At 35.2% G+C, this 18,331-nt stretch overlaps 1 protein-coding gene across 1 annotated transcript; it reads left to right on the forward strand.

Annotated features, from left to right (window-relative positions):
* LOC141685157 (17.3 kDa class II heat shock protein-like) lies at positions 1-2,012 on the forward strand. The gene is made up of 2 exons (XM_074490277.1): positions 1-5; positions 1,305-2,012. The coding sequence occupies exons 1-2, from the start codon at positions 1-3 to the stop codon at positions 1,852-1,854; spliced, it is 555 nt and encodes a 184-aa protein (XP_074346378.1). The 3' UTR covers positions 1,855-2,012.
* The last annotated feature ends 16,319 nt before the right edge of the window (positions 2,013-18,331 follow it).

Here is an 18,331-nt window from a genome sequence, read left to right on the forward strand (position 1 = left end):
ATGGGGTAACTTTCTTTCAGGTTATATAAGTTGAATATATGGGCGCTCAAACACCCACAAAGTACCTGTTTAAGGTGCTTAAAAAAATGTAATTTATAATTTAAAATTCAAAAATATTTATAAGTATCGAATAAAAATAAGATGTAGGTTACAAATAACATATATTAATATTTTTAATACATGAATGTAAAAAAATTAAAAATAATAATAATGATATCGAAATAAAACTATATAATATATAATATTCATCTTGATGAAATAAAATTATATTATTGATTCGGACTAAAAAAATAAAACTAAATATAATTAAATTAATTTAGTTTGATCAGTATAATGGTCTTGAGTTAAAGAAAAATTATATGATTAACTGAAATAGTTAATATAACGTGCTTGTATAATAACCGATTTTTTTCTGTCTAATTAAAAATCTAAAATTAAAAATTGTACAAAGCAAATAACACAAGCATTGTAAAATTAGGGCGAAATTAAAGATCAAATCGTGAGTGTTTTATGAACCGGAGAATTGTAAAAATATTTAATTTTAGAACTTAAAGATAGAATGAAAAGAATAAATTAAAAGGCAGAATTCATTTTTATAATTCTTTTTAATAAATAAAATGAAAGAAAAAAAAAATTTTCTTGCATTCCACAAGTCATAATTACAAAAGTAAAATTTAAAAAACAAGAGTAACCTAAGTAAATGTTAGGTTTGAGATAAAAAGAGACAAATGAAATAGAAAATTTTAGCCTCCCAACATTTAACTTATGTATCAAGTTCTTTGAAAATTTTGAATTTTTCATCATATAAGTCAAAATCGGGTGCATCCAAACATGCACATTGTTATATATCTACATACCTAGTTATATATCTACGTTATATTAAAATAGAATACAAACATGTCACTCTCTTGCCTCTTTAAAAATTGCTTTGAAAAAAATGGCTTATATGACAATCTTCACTAACTTATTATATTAATAAAAAATAATTATTTATTCATTTAATTGTTCTCTTTAATTATCTTTCATTCCTGCACCAATTCTCTATCCCTCTTTTTTATTTTCATATCTCTTTGTTAATTTCTTACGATTTCATTTATTCTTCAATATCATTATAAATTTTTACTCAAAATGGATCTGTTAAGACATGAACTAAAATTTTAAAATTTTGATATTATTTTAAATAAAGTAAATATTATTTGTCCGGGAGTTAATCTAGGAATGCAACTAGAAAAAAGCGGTAACCTTTGTTTTATTTGAAAAGTGTTTGTAATCCATATTTGGCTTTTGTTTGTGGTCTCTGCAAGACGTTTCGGGAATAATGTAGAAGCTCTGCAACCAACATATAACTCCCGGGTCTCTGTAGTAGCTTCCAGAACCTTCTTTCCCTTCCATTTGCCCCTTATATATTCTCCACAAACATTCCCTCTTTTCTCATCAAGCAAATCGACTCAAAATCAAATCATCTCTACAATACAAACACAACAATTCTTATTTATCTGTATCAAATGGATTTCAGGATATTGGGCTTCAATCATACACTCCTCAACACTCTTTACCACATTGGTGGTGGACATGCCTGGATTGAAATCAGGCGATATTAAGGTCCAGGTGGAGGAAGATAATGTGCTGGTTGTGAGCGGAGAGCGGAAGAGAGAAGAGGACAAGGAAGGCGTCAAGTATGTGAGAATGGAGAGGAAGGTTGGGAAGTTTATGAGGAAGTTTGCGTTGCCTGAGAATGCCAATTTGGAGAATATCAATGCTGTTTGTCAGGATGGTGTGTTGAGTGTTACGGTTCAGAAGCTGCCTCCTCCTGAGCCTAAGAAGCCCAAGACCATCGAGGTTAAGACTGCTTGAGTGGGGAAGCTTCGACATTGTTCTATAATGCTTTCTGTTCTGTTATGTAGTTCAAAGTGATTTTGCTTGGTAGAGCAATTCCGGAATAATGTGTGATTTTTAAAAAATATAACTTATAGCTTAAACTTAAAAAGTGCAATACAAGTGATATATGAACATCCTAAATTATAAGTTAGTTATGTGTTTGAATAATTTTATGTATAAGTTATTTATAAGTTAATGATCTATTTAATATAATAATTTAATATATGAATATATAATTGAAAAGATAAAATTTAAAATACAAATATTGAAAATTAAATTACTAAAAATGAAAGAGTAATGTGAGATAATCCAAAATTTATATCAAAATAGTTGTAAAATTATGTCCATGACTGATCTTATACTATTGAACACTCCCCATCCGTACTATACATTTCGCTAGATTGATAATAACATACATAACCAATAATAATATCAATATTAATAACAAATATTTAAATTAAATAGATGGGGTGGGAGGATTCAGACCTAAATCTCTCCCTGAACCGAGTTATGATATAATATTAAATAACAAGTTGCTCTAAAAATTAAGGTGTTACCCGAACATGATTTTATACTTTTTAATATAAAATAATATAAACTGAAAAAAGGAAATGACGAAGATAAACAATGAAATGAGAACGTAAAAAGTACCTACTGCTTAACATTCTACTTACGTCATATGAGTTATAAATATGATCATTATCTATTTTTGCCAAACAGGTTGACTCCCTCTCGTTCATCTTTTAAGCCGGATGAAGACCCATTTATGATGAAGCAAACATGCACTTTGTAACATCCGAGAAATATCGTATAATTATTTTTATCAATAAATAATTATTATATGAATTTTGGTTAATTATCTGATGATTGATATTGATGGTTGCATATTCATATATAATAAAATTAGGATATTTTAATTTTTAATTATCCAGAATCAAATATAGATAATTTTGGTATTTTTCTGGTAATTTTTGGATTATTATATGATTTTATAAGGATTTATAGAATTAATAATGATTAATTTTAAGTAATTATAAAATTATAAAATTACTTTTTATAATTGGAAATCATCCCACTTCAACCGTTTTTGTGTTTTTACAATCCGAAACTCTTCGAAAAACTCCTTCCTAACCTAATTTGATAATTCTGAAAATTTTCCGTGTTTTGAATTTTTCGATCCGGGGTAAGGTTTGACCTATACAAGTCCCGGCATAAAATTTTCGATACGCAAATCATTATATAGATCGATAAAACCCGTATTCTCGTAAGGCGAGATATTATTACCCTTTTTTTTGTATAAAGTGTTTTATAAGAGGCTCTGTTTTGATAATTATCCAAATCTGGTATAAAATCGTATCGTTGTATAGTTACTTAGCGGCTAAGTAATCTATTTTCGGATCCGATATGTAAACGTAATAATCGAATTATTAAATAAATAAAGTATGCGGTGGTTCTGTCAGCTATGTGTTGCTATATTATTAATTGCGTTTGATTGGTTGGGTGTGAAGATTAATTGTATAATTAATTATTGAGCTGGATGAATTCATTTTGCTTTTAAAATGGTTTTATTGAATATTTATTCTTATAGATGCTAAAATTGTTTCTAAAATTATTTTTATTGCTTTATAATTTTATTTATTATTTTTAGGAGTTTATAAAATTTAGAAATCAATATTTTATTGATTATTTATCTTTAAATGATTTTCTGATTTTATTTAATTGTAAAATCAGTATTTAATTCCAGAGTGCTTCAAAAATCATGAAAATTTTATTTTATTAACTCTTAAATATTCTGAGAATTTTAAAATAATTTTGGAAATTTTTGGAACTAAATTCACCCGCACGTTGTTTCGTTTAATCATTAAATACGGATACGAGTTACATTTCAAAATTGAGTTTAAAATTATGAAAAATTTATTTTAAATGACTTTTAATTATTTGTGATATCTTATCAAGTATTTTAGTATTTTTCGGGTTACTTTTACCTGTAAACTATTCGTTTAAATATTCATTGTAGTATGAATTCAGATTTTCAGAGTAAACAATTAGATAATATAGTCAGTTTATTCCCTGTTTTCTTTTTTTTTTCAACATCACCGCCTGTATCTTCTCTCTCTACATCGATCTTGTTATGGATAAAAAACTAGAGTATATTAATTGCTGAGTTTATTGCTAAGTTTCGGGAGCTCAAGGCCTTTAATGACTGCTCTCGTGTTTCGTAGCTTAACTCTGCCTTTACGAGATGTCTGCGTATCTCTGTGAATTAGAGAATCAAGCCATTACCAAGGCTAGTGTAAAATTCTCAATAGTTGAATAATTCAACTCAATTCCATGCAGAATTTTGCTGACATAGTATACAGGTTTCTGGATTTTCAGCTCCTCCTTAACCAACACAGCGCTCAAGGCACTTTCTGAAACGGCCAAGTACAAGTATAAGACTTCATTTAAAGCTGGCTTGGCCAACAAAGGGGCCTGATCCATATATTTCTTTAATTCCTTGAATTCCTTCTAGCTTTCCTCACTCCATACAAAATCTTTTACTTTCTTTAAGGACTTGAAGAACGACAAGCACTTGTCCCCAGACTTGGAGATGAATCATCCCAACGCAGCAACCCTTCCTGTGAGCTTTTATACATCTTTGATAGTTTTTGGTAGTTCCATGTCCAGGATTACCTTTATTTTATCGGGATTGGCCTCGATTCCTCTCTTGGAGACCATCAATCCCAAAAACTTTCCAGACCCTACTCCGAAAGCACACTTCGTAGGATTTAACATCATCTTATGGTATCTCTCAAAAGCTTCCCTCAAATGGGTTATATGGTCAGTCTTTACTAGACTCTTGACTAACATGTCATCAAATAAACTTCCATGGTCTTGCCAATAAGATCCTTCAAAATTTTATTTACCAACCTTTGATAGGTGGCTCCTGCATTCTTGAGACCAAATGCCATAACAAGATAACAATAAACATCAAAGTCAGTGATGAATGATACCTTTAGGATGTCGTCCTTGTGCATCTTGATCTGATTGTATCCACTAAATCCATCCATGAAACTCAGCATCTCATGTCCAGTAGTGGCATCTATCAAAGTGTCTATCCTTGGCAACGCGAAATAGTCCTTAGGGCATGCGTCATTCAAATCAGTAAAGTCCACACACATCCTCCATTTTCCATTGGCCTTCTTTATCATTACAAGATTTGCTAACCATTCCGAAAATTGAATCTCTTCAATGAAACCAGCCTCTAAGAGCTTCTCTACTTCTTGTTTAATAGCTTCTTGCCTCTCCGGAGCAAAGCTTCTTTTCTTTTGCTTCACTGTTTTCTGACTTGGATTCACATTCAGCTTGTGAGTGATTAGTTCCGGGTCTATTCCTGGCATATCAGCTGCAGACCATGCGAACACATCACTATTTTCTTGCAAAAACTTCACCAACTTCCCTCTAAGGGGCTCTTCTAGTGTTTCTCCAATGAAAGTCACTTTCTCAGGATCCACGAGAGCCAAAGGAATCGTAACCAAATCTTCTGCTGGCTTCCCTCGTTTCTCATCATTCTTTCGGATATCCAGATCTTCAATAGGCAGAACTTGCCCCCTAACTCCATCTGCCCTTAAAGAGGCTACGTAACAACTCCTTGCCATTTTTTGATGTCCTCTCTCTTCTCCAATCCCATTCCGGGTGGGAAACTTCATGACTGAATGGTAGGAAGAAGGAACGGCCTTGAAGGCATGTATCCCTATTCTTCCCATGATAGCGTTATAAGTTGAACTAGCCTTCACCACTATGAAGTCCAACATCTGTGTTGCTTGCCTTGGTTCCTGACCTATGGTTGTTGGCAACTTGATTATTCCTTCCATGGGGCACTCTACTCCCGTAAATCCATATATCGGCATATCGGTTGGGGTCAATTGGGAATCATTGTAACCCATCCTTAAAAAGGTATCATGGAGTAAGATGTCGACTGAGGCACCGTTATCTACGAGGACCCTCTTCGCCGGGCTATTCCCTATTATTAGGGTTTTGACCAACGGGTCGTCATGGGGAAATTTCACACCCTCCAGATCAGAATCATCGAAAGCCATTGTTATTCCTGTCCTAGCCCTCTTCGGGGCTTCTCCAATAATATGCATAACTTCTCGGGTATACGCTTTCCTGGAGTTCTTGGATTATCCAGCAGCGGTTGGTCCTCCAAAAATTGTGTTTATCACAGGCCCTCGGGGTCGCGGCCCTCCGAAGATTACATTTATCACCGGTCCCTTAGGTTGGGGATTTCGCCCTTGATCTCTTCTTCGATCATCAAAGTTCTTTCTCACGTTATTGCTCCTATCTCCTCCATCACCAGTGTACTTGTTCAATCTTCCTTTTCTAATGAGGAATTCAATTTCATCTTTCAGTTGTCTACACTCATCGGTGTCATGACCAACATCCTTGTGAAATCTACAATACTTGCTCTTATCTAGCTTGGTAGGATCAGCCTTCAAGGGTTTAGGCCAACGAATATCTCGATCTTTCTCAATTTCCATCAAAATTTGGCTTCTTGGAGCATTCAGCTTAGCATACTCAGTGAACTTTTGTCCAGGTCCTCCCTTCTTCGGGGTTGAGTCATTATTTTGCTCAGTTCTAGGATACTTGTCCTTTTGCAATATATTTCAGATCGGTTTTTCATTTCTTGCCTCCAGCGGGCTCGTTACTTACTACGGTCTTCCTCATACTCTCTTCCACCTTGATGTACTTCCCGGCTCTATCTTGGAGCTATAACATGCTTTCAGGGGGGTGCTTGGCCAAGGACATCTTGAAGAACTCATCCCTAGTTCTCTGTTGCAGTTCTATCATGGCTACCTTGTCATCAAGGTTCGGAACTTTTAAAGCTTCCTTTGTAAAACGAATTAGGTAGTCTCTCAAGGATTCCTTCGCTCCCTGCACAATGCTCATGAGGGATGCTAAACTTTTCTCATGCACTCTCCCGCTGATGAACTGCTTAATAAAAGCCTGACTTAATTCTCTAAAGGATCCAATAGAGTTTGGGGGCAAACGACTATACCATCTTTGAGCCATACCCGACAGGGTTTGGCGAAAGGCCTGACACTTAATAGCGTCATTTACGGGCTGTAACAACAGTGCATTGGAGAAGGTTCTGACGTGATTAGCGGGATCTCCCGCTCCATCATAAGCTTTGATAGTGGGCATCTTAAACTTCCTTGAGATGTGGGCATTCATTGTCTCTTCAGTGAATGGTGGAGTGGGATCATCAGGATCTCCAAGGGGAAGAAGATTGCTTGGATCAGCTCTTGGGACTACAACCCTTCTTTGTGACGGACCATCCAGGTCTGTGATTGGAGGAGAATTTCTCCCCTAGGTGGTAATGGGAGTCTGGGAGCCTGGTGCGCCTCCAGGTCACGATTCAGCCTTTGAATTTCTGCTTCGTGCGCTTTAATTCTCTCCTGCACCACTTGGGGATTCACCCCTCGGGTACTCCTAGGACGTTGGTTGCCATCAGCCATAGGTTCTTTGCCAGCACGTCTCCTTCTTGGGGCCACTTCATCATCCGAAGATTCAGAATCTCTCTCAGTATAAGGACCAGAATATTCCTGATCCTCCGGGATAGGAGCCAAACCTTGAATGTAAGGTGGTGTTTGCCTCCGTGCTTCACTCCGTCCAGCATGCCCACTTCCTCCAACCTCGGGATAAAGGGGCATCCTATAAGGGAGGTTAATAGTCACAATAGTTGAATACTCATACCCAATGGGTCGAGAATTCACAGGTACGTGCAACTGCTGAAGTTGGGAATTCATCCCTTGAGTAGCCGAGGGAATCGTCCCTTGTGGCTGAGGTTCAGTTGCCCCTACCTGGGCTCCTCCTTGGGTAGTGGCATAGATTGAATGCGGAGGTACCTCCACGGTTGACGAAATCATTTGGGTTGTCCCCGCGGGTATTCCTCCTTCAAGGGCCGTGCTTGTTCTCCGTGTTCTCGCCATGGTTGTTGTTGTGAGATTCCTATAGACGGCGCCAAATGTTATGGATAAAAAACTAGAGTATACTAATTGATGTGTTTATTGCTAAGGTTCGGGAGCTCAAGGCCTTTAATGGCTGCTCTCGTGTTTCGTAGCTTAACTCTGCCTTTACGAGATGCCTACGTATCTCTGTGAATTAGAGAATCAAGCCAAAAAACGTAGTTCTGATTGGTGGGGGTGAGACCCTTTATATAGATATTGGGAGTCCTTGAATTGGACTTAGGTTAGGAGACATTGTGGGCAAGTCTCTGAATTAGAATGGATTTCTTATCCCATGAGGTTCCTTGGAGGACAATCTATAAGGATTTATGTCCCCACTAGGACTCATCTTAATAGCTATTTTTCTCCCTTATTAATCAATTATGAAATTAATTAATATTCAAATTTTTGTGTCTTCTTTGTTCCATCAGGCCTGATCTGGTCCATCAGGCTTGATCAATGTGTTAACCTTTTTGGTCTGAATGTCATACATATTCTTATTGGGCTTGTAGCCCAAATAATGAGTAATTAATGTAATATTAATTACGTAATCAGGATTTATTTATTCCCTATCAGATCTCTCCTCTCTCGACTGTCTTGCTCTCTGTCATCTCTCCCTCATCTCTCTCAATTTTCCTCCCTCTCTCTATTAATCTCCCCACTCTTCCTGTTGTCGCACCCCTATTCCTTTCCTTGGTCGTGTTTCTAATTTTCCGGCGAGTTGTCGCCGCCTTGTTGCTCCGGTTTCATTTTTCCCCGGTTAATCGCCGCTCCTACTTGCTTTATATATATACATACATGTATATGTGTGTTACATATATGTTCAGCCTTGTATTCTTGTGTTTCCGCCTCTCGGATTTCCGAGAGGTGTGGCGGCCATGTTAGCAGCTCGTAAGCGCGTGACTCGTTGATAAATTTTTTGTTCGAATTGTTAATTTGTTTTTGCAAGAAATTCGACTGAAATATTTCGTGATTTCTCGAATTTTAATTTTTAATTTTTGGATTATTCTGAACTTTAATCGGTGAAACTTGTGATTGGAAACCCGATACGGGTACCTCCGGGTTTTACCGTCGTCGTCGATGAATTTCGATGAGCTGACGGTGGACGATGATGATTAAGTTTGAGTCCTAAATTATAAATAAATAAAATTAGTTGTAAAATTTATTTCGAAACGAAAAAAATAAGATATTATTATTATAAGTTGTGCGGTGTTTGGGATTGCGAATTGGATTAATTGTTGAATTGTTGACGTCGAATTGTTTTGACGGGTAGGCCGATAAACAAAGGAGACGCTGCCCGATTTTCAGGAAATTAATTCCGAAAATACGGGAACGTAACCTATAATTATCGGAGACGTCGAACGAAAATTATACGGACCTAGTGACGTGCTGTGACAAAATATTATTTTTAATCAATTACCCTACTATTTCCAAACAACGAGTATATGTACTTTCCAAAAATAAGTACTGAACCGAATTTTGAAGATGTGAACCCTAATTGTTATGTGTTTTTCAATAATACATATAAATACGAGTCGGGATATGAAATCGTATGGGTAGAAGTGATAGTGATATTATGATAAGCTTAAACGATTATCTAAATTAGGGTATTTCCAACCCTGTAGGTCCTAGTCGGAAGTTTCGAGGGTTGACATCGGACTAAGGATGATCTAGTGGTTAGACGTCGAGTTCAACAGGGTTCTAATCGATGGACCTGAGTGTTGGGATCTTATCCAAAATAGGGTAGTGGTTTGACGATAAAGTTGAACGTTCAAGTCGAACCAAAGTCAACCAGTAATAGTGGTTAAAGCTTATCAAGGCAAGTATTCCTAACTTTTCTCGTAACATACTGAAATTACTACATTCATATTCTAAGTTTAGAATAGTTAACTATTTTATATTTCGCTGTAATTACTCTTAATTATGGAAGTTCCTTTCATTATTATTCCTATATTATCGATTGATCTCTTGAGCAAATACATATTCTTCCGGGTTATTTGCTAACCCTGGATTGGGATATTTTGAAATCAAAATGATTTGACATCAAAACACTCTACGGGCTGGATGGTTATTATGAGGGCCAGTAATGAGCTGGATCACATGGGCCGAGGATGAACCGAACCCTTGGGAGATAGTGCCTGGGTACCCGAATGGATCTATACGAGTGGGTATGGATCTACACTATATCCTGACTGATCATCAGGGTATGAGTGTGAATTAGTGTCCAGTCTAATTTATTATCGATCGCCATTAACGACATTCTCTCTCGAAAAGTTTTATGATTCCAAAACCGGACAAAACCCTGATTCAGGAGATGAATATGGGAATTGCTTGTTACCTTTGATTTATAATTAAGGGCTGGTAACAACCAATGTTTATTCGATCAACTCCATCAAATAAATAGAATTGTTTAAAATTATTTAAAGATTTTATCCGGGAATTTTCCTTTGATATTGATGCTTGGAACTCCGTTATATACTTGCTGGGCATTTTTGGCTCACTCTTGCTTTGTAAATTCTTATTTATTTCAGAAACAAATGAGGATAAAAGTGAATAGCTTTGAATAGATAACATAAGTTAGAAAGATCTCCGCTGCAAGAGGATGAAGATGTTAGAAAAATTAGACAAGGGAATTAGTACAAAGGTATTTAAACTTGTCTTTTAGTTGTTGTGTGTTGTAGAAGGTTAGATTTTTGTTTCATACCATAACCTGTAAACAATCCGGATTTAAGGGGTCATTTGTATATTATTTTAAATTATGTAAAGATTGTTTAGTGACACCAAATTTTGACCCCGGATCTGGAGTGTTACACACTTTGTTATGTAGTTAAAAGTGATATCAATGTGTAATGGAATGATTTTCTTTATGTTTTACATTTTACTGATTCATTTCTTATGCACAATGTTTTTCCTTGTTTGAAATGTGTTAAATTTAACGCAACTAGAAATTTACATTTATATCCAACAAAAAAGTTGACCTTCTCGATCAGAATGCACGATTCAGATTGGTCGTTGTTTAAAAGCAGACATACTTCTTTCATTCCATTTTAATAGTTTATTTTGTAAAAAAAATATTTTTCAAAATATTTGTCTACTTCTCAATCTTATGTAAATTTTATAATTTTAATATTGACTAAATTAAATTATAAGACCCTATTCATAAATATCATTCCATAGAAATTTATTGGCTTTTGTGTGTGTGTATATATATGTATACACTTATTTATCTCTTGAAGTAATAAATCTCTTGAAGTAATAAGTGAAATTAATATTGAAGAAACTTATGCGTTATGTTATATGTATAAACAGAAAGTTTTGATATTAGAAGCAATAGAAATGTTATTTCTGTATATTCTTATATGAGAACAAGAAAGATTATATACAGACCTAACTACAGACAATGAAATTAAATAAAACGCGTACAGTTTCTAACCAAATGTTGTGACTAAGCTTCTCTATAGTCTATACATATGACTAACCTATGCTAGATTACAAGACAATAGCTGTAATATTATAAACAGTGTAAACATGACTTGTATATTAACACCCCTCATCAAACTGAAGATGGTTGTAAAATCAGCTTGAGTTTGGAAACAAAATTACGAAAACTTCCAGGAGGATGAATTTTCGTGAATAAATCTTCAGCATTATTAGCACTAGAGACACCATGTAGACGCACTGTGCCTTTTGCAACTTGTTGACGAGTGAAATGACAATCAATCTCTATGTGTTTAGTGAGCTCGTGAAATACATTATTATGAGCAATGTCAATAGCACCTTTATTATCACAGTAGTCGGAGAATGAGTTACACTCATAGCTTCAAGTAACCATCGTAGCCAAATTAGTTCCTGTGTGGTGTCTGCAAAAGCCCGATATTAGGGCTCGACACTTGATCGAGAAGCAAGAGATTGTTTCTTACTGCGCCAGGAGATAAGAGAGTCGCCAAGAGAGAAACAAATTCCAGTAGTTAAACATCGTGTAGTAGGATCACCGTCCCAATCAGCATCCGAGTATGCATATAACTCAAGTGGAGAGTCAAATGAAAAATGTAATCCATGAAATGTAGTGCCTTTGACATAACACCGTATGTGAAGAACTGTTGAGAAGTGAGGAGTGCGAGGAGCTGCCATGAAATGACTTAAAATATGTACGGCATGAGCAATATCGGGCCAGTAACAGTGAGATAAATTAAACTTCCAACCAATTGGCGATATAATGTCGGATTGGAAAGTAGTTCACCATCTTCTACATTAAGTTTAACATCGTATTCCAAAGGTGTAGAGGCAATCTTGGTGTCACTGATTTCAGATTTTAATGAAAGGTCAAATGCAGACTTCATTTATGAAAGATATAGCCAGTAAGGACAGAAGAAACCTCAAGTCCCAAGAAGCAGTTCAGTGAACCAAGATCCTTCATTTCAAATTGTTGATTGAGAAATTGTTTGAGTTCAGAAATGCCTTTGGTGTCATCTCCGGTAATGATCATATCATCAACATATAGGAGAAGTAAAATAATTTCTCGTTCAGATCGTCGAATAAAAAGGGCATGATCATATGGGCTTGAAGAAAATCCCAATTTCTGAACTATTTTGCTGAATTTTTCAAATTAAGCTCGAGGTAATTGTTTAAGACCATAAAGAGCCTTGTTAAGATTGAAAACTTAATTTGGACAATGGGAAAAGCCTGGAAGAGGTTTGAGATAAACTTCCTCATGTAGGTCTCCATTGATAAAGGCATTCTTAACATCCATTTGCCATATACCCCAGTATTTTGATGTTCCAATAACTAGTAGACTTCGGACAACCGTGAGACGAGCAATTGGTGCAAAAAATTTCCTCGTATTCAATGCCATATTCTTGAGTAAAACCTCTAGCAACTAGACGAGATTTATGTCTTTCAACAGAGCCATCAAATTTTGTTTTGATTTTATAAATCCATCGAAAACTCACTGCTGTTTTACCAGGAGGTAGAGTAACAAGATCCCAAGTATGAGTCTTGTTTAATGCATGAAGTTCTTCTTCCATTGCTTTCTGCCAAAAAGGGTTAACACTTGCCTCTCAGTATGTTTGAGGCTCATGAAATTCTTGTATAGCAGAATAAATATGATAATGAGTAAGTCAGACATAAGGTTTTCTTACCCGAGTAGAACGATGAACAGAATCATCTGGTACAGTGGTAGGCTTAACATCAGAATTCTCATACTGAACTTTTGTTGAAGGATCATTAGTAGTTAGAGATGGCTGATTGAGCTCAAGTAGAGAATCTACTGAAAATATGTTTAAAGATTATGGACATTCTATATTTTCATCTGTGGGGTGTAGATCAATAAATGGATCTGTAAAGTGGGAATGCTGGTAGAAGTGTCAATTTTAAACTCTGACATTAATGAAAACATTTTATGTTCCCAAAATATCACATTACGAGAGACACGAAGACGTTGAGAGATAGGATCCCAACAACGATATCCTTTTTGACCACTACCATAACCATTAAAATATCAAAGACGGGCACGTGGCTCTAGTTTCGTTCTTTCATGTGGGGGAAGAAGTACAAAATATGCAGAACTGAAAACCTTAAGAGAATCATTTAATGGAGGTTCTTCATATAATTTTTCATAAGGAGACAAATTATCTGTAACAGGAGACAAAATCATATTTATTGTGTAAATAACAATTAATGCAACTTCCCCCCAAAATAATTCTGGACAAGAAGAGAAAATGAGAAAAGCTCAAACTGTGTCAAGAATGTGCCTATGTTTACGTTCAATATGACCATTTTGTTGTGATGTGTAAGGACAAGAGTTTTGTGCAAGAGTACCATAAGATGCCAAATATTTGTTAAGTTCTGATTCTTTGTATTCTTTGGCATTATCGGCATGAAAAAACTTGATTTTCTTGTTGAATTGAGTTTCAATCATAGTGGCAAAAAATTTGTACGTTCCCCTTAATTCTAATTGATTTCTAAAAATAAATATCCAAGTATAACGAGAAAAATCATTAACAAATATCACATAGTATCTTGACCCTCCCATAGTCGGAGTAGGAGAGGGACCCCAAATATTAGAATGAATAAGATCAAAAGTAACTGACGATTTTTCATAGTAAATAGGAATCAGAAGTACATGTTGTTTTTCCAGTTTACATGAAACACAATCAACTGTGTATGCATTAACACTACCTAGATGACCACTGGAAACTAGATTACTATTAGGGCTGAAACACGCGCTAATATTCACGCAAGTATACGCGATCACAAGTAATATAGAATAAATTCTAGTTCGTTCCCACATGGACTGGTTTAGGTTAACTTTAATCAATGTATTAATGCAACAATGGTATGGTTATTATTCAATGCTAAGACGAATAACAAATTGAGATTGTTTATAGCTACAATTAACTAAGAAATTATACTAAAGAACATTAACTAAAAGATTAAAGAGAGTTGAATAATATATGACACAAACATGGGATTCTAACTTCATTAAATACTTCATTCAATAGCCTTTTTGTTCTTAACCTTAGCATGTAATGGTGATGACACTAATCAGATTTTTCATTGTACGAATACCATACTACCAGACATCCACAAAAGAGATAGAAGCTGAATAGACACCAATTATATTGAGACCCTATATATCTATAGAATTTGACAACATAATGGTTTAATGCACAAGTTATCTATCGTGATTACATAGGGCAAGTAAGATGGTTAAAATTACCCATAAATCATGCATATCAAATACATGAACCTATGCTAGCATGGAAAGTTCTAAACCCTTAAATTCACTTTCGCTTCATTAAAGATTAACACACTATCTTATAAGTTCGCGACACTCATAAGACGAATAAGCACAACCAATATTAGGATATCATACAATCACCATACACTAAGGCATCGAAATAAATTAACTAAAGAAATCCAAAAATAAATCCGTTAGAACCCCACGATAACGATTAGCCCATAATCGGACTCATCATCAACGTGGGTTCCGATGAAAGCATGGTATAATAAACATAGTCTTTATACTGAATAAATAATAAACCAAGTATGAAACAAGAGTATAGGTTCACGAATAAGAAAACTAGCATCCAAAATTATAACTTAAAACAAAGAATCACAAGAATAAACTAGATTCTCTTCGCTTTGGTTGAATTATGCTCTACGGTGTTCTTACGCCTTCTCCTTAAGCTCCGATACGTCTTGTTATAAAAAACGACCTTAAGTGATGTTTATATAGCATCCCATGCAAAGTAGAAGTCCAACGAATCAAAATTCCAGAAGAAACATGATTTAATTTTCCCGACCTAGCGCGGCCGCGCGCTTCACCAGTGCGGGCGTGCTGACATTCTGCTCTTTGGGCGCGGCCACGCGTGCACGCCGTCTCTCTGGAGAAATTTTTGACTTCTTCTTTTCTTGCTGGTTTGAGTTGGTCTTTTTACGAACTTTTATTCTGGACATCATCCTAACACCATATTAGCATCAAAATAATATCAATTCACCTGGATTCCTGATAAATACCTGAAATATAAAATACTACAAAAACACATCAAAAACACTAACAACTTGAGGACAAATCATCAATTCAAAGCTTTACGGAGCGTTATAAAGTGTCATAAATGCCACTCAACAATTATGTAAACAAGAAGGTGAAGGATGACCTAACCGGGAATGCCATATGCTGGTTGTAGCGGAAATTGTTAGGTCACACAACACCGTAGAAGGGGGTTGAATAAAGTGTTTAATACAATCAAATCGATTTCGAACACAAGTAACAGTAAACAGATATATTCAATATAATAAACTCTGTTACAATGGAATTGTTCTCTCTCAGTGATGAACAAATATCACGAGAGCTGCTAGGTTACAATGTGTGATCTTCTCGATAATGATAACACATATAGTGTAAACCTATGTCTGTGTTTATATAGTACACAGTTACAAGATAACTTCTAATTGATATGGAATATAATTCTGTCTCCTAAAATATATCAATCAGATATCTTATACAAGTCTTCTTATCTTCTAACTCTTTCCATGTATATCTTCTTTTGTTTTAGTCTCGATCTTCTATCCTGTAAATCAGCTTCCTTCCTTAACTGTAAGTCCTCCAGTACTTAAGTTCTTATATCTATCTTCTGATAACCTAAGTTCTGATATCTTTAAGTTCTGACTTCCAGTAAGTACTGATTCCCGTAAGTACTAATATTTCCTGTTTGTTAAGATCTGAAAACTAAACATGAAACATATTAGACATGACATTTCAAATATATCTAACAATCTCCCCCAACTTGTAAATTGTGCAAAAATATACAAGTTAATAGATTTGATGATGTCAAAAACATTTAAGTTCAAATACAATAAGAGTTTAATAAGACTATTAACTACAACTTACAGTCCTTGTAGCATTCCCACCATCAATAGATCAATCTGAATCCATAATGATTCTTAACAAAATCTTTTACCAGCTTATCTTCAGCTTTTCTCAGAACTTCAACTAACTGTGCTTTGACCTGCATCAATTCTTCATCTTTATTGTCACCAATTTGATAAATGGCTGTTCTGAGAGCTTGAATTGATGTTCTTTCAAGTCCATCACCAAGTCTGATAACTCTAGGATGTGAAGAGTTTTCATTATAACATAAGCATCTTCCTTTCATAATAACTTCCACTTTAGCAGAGTTCTTCAGCATAGGAATTTCTCTTCCATCACCTTCAGTAATCATTGGTATATACTGAGAAGTCTTTGTACCAAAGATTCTAAGTAGATCTCTTATAGCCTTCAAAATGTATTCTGACCATCTTCTTGTAACATCAGATTTTACTTCCAGAAGATAGTGAATATGTTGAAGTTCTCTAACAAACTTCTTTAGCATATCAGTATCAGCTAGTCTGTAAGTTTGTCCATCATTGAGAAATAAGATCAATTTCTCCTTTAGATTATCCTTATCATGATCATCTATCACAATTTGAGCAGACAACACTTTGTCAAGGTGCTTTTGTTTGATTTATTCATATGGTTTGTCTGTCAACATGAAAGGATCTCTTAGAGTAACTTCTACTCCTATTTGTATCTTCTCTTCATCAGAACCTATACCAGCTCTATCTCTAGGTTGCTTGGCTCTCAACCCAAATGTTGTGAGTTGATTAATCGTAAGGTTGGATTTTGGTTCAACTGGAGTAGCTTTCTTACATAACAGCTTCTTCTTATCAGTAATTGTCATCTTTTTCAAATCAACTTGATCAGAATTTGTTGTTTCTTCTGTAACACGTTGTTCTTCATTCTGAACAACTTGAGCAGTGTCAGAGGTTATTTTAGATTCTTCAGTTATCTTTCTTCTCTTCAGAATTTGAACAGTTTCATCTTCTATCAAATCATCATCATGCATTGTAGTTTGATAGACTAGAACAGAAGAACTTATCTTTTTCTCAATCTTTAAAGGTTCACCAACCTTTGCTTTTCCTTTTGACTTAGGATCAATCTCAGTTTGTGATCTAGTCTTGGACTTTGAAGTCTCAGAATTTGACTTTTCCCTGATCACAATGCCTTTTCCTTAGGCCTTGGAGGTTTCTTTGCATCAGAAGCTTTAGACTTAAGATTTGTCTTCTTAGCTGCAAATCTAGCTTCTTCCTCCTTGAGAGTTTCCAAATCCATTCCTGGATTTTGTTTCAGAAATAATCTTCTAGCTATCTCCTCATCAAGTGTCTAAATTTTAGGATCTTTGTAATAAACAGTAGTCTGCTTCCCTTTTAGCTTCAGAGTTTGTAAAAACTTCTGAGAGTCTTTAGATGCTGACTAAATCAGAATATCAGAACTTGACATCAGATTTGTTTATCAGAACTTGACTTCAGACTTTTAGCATTCACAGCATCAGAACTTGACTTGTTCTGTGTAGAAGATTTTCTTTGAACTTTTCCTTGACCTCTACTCTTATCAGAGTTTCCCTGGTCATCACCTTTATCATCCTTCTTCTTCAGTATTTGAGTAGGTGAGCATTTGGACTTAACTACCTTCTCCCCCTTTTTGGCATCATCGGGAAGTAAGAGAGAGAGAAGAAGTTCAACTGAAGATTGGATCTCATCCAATTGAGCTTTCTGAGAAGCATAAATTAGCCAGGACCTCATCAATTTGGGCCTGTTGCTTCTCTTGAATCTTCTCAATGGCTTCAATTTTCTCAAGAGTAGGTCTGACATATCTGTTCTTGTCAAGCTTGATCTGTAGATCTAGCTTATCATCATGTTTAGTGTATCAACCTTTTCATGAGTAGAAGAATGTAGACCTTGAAGATGGTTGGTAGATAGAGCAGTGATCTTGAGTTGTGTCTTGAAATCAGTATTTGTGAGCAACTCATCAGCTTTAGCAATATGCTCTGTCAGAATTTTAAAGCTTGGAATAAAATCTGATTCATTCCACTTCTTGGTCCACTCCACTCCTCTGTGAGTATCCTCCCACGGAATAGGTGCTTCCT

This window comes from Apium graveolens, chromosome 9 (genome assembly GCF_009905375.1).
Source record: "Apium graveolens cultivar Ventura chromosome 9, ASM990537v1, whole genome shotgun sequence".
NCBI classification, from domain to species: domain Eukaryota; kingdom Viridiplantae; phylum Streptophyta; class Magnoliopsida; order Apiales; family Apiaceae; genus Apium; species Apium graveolens.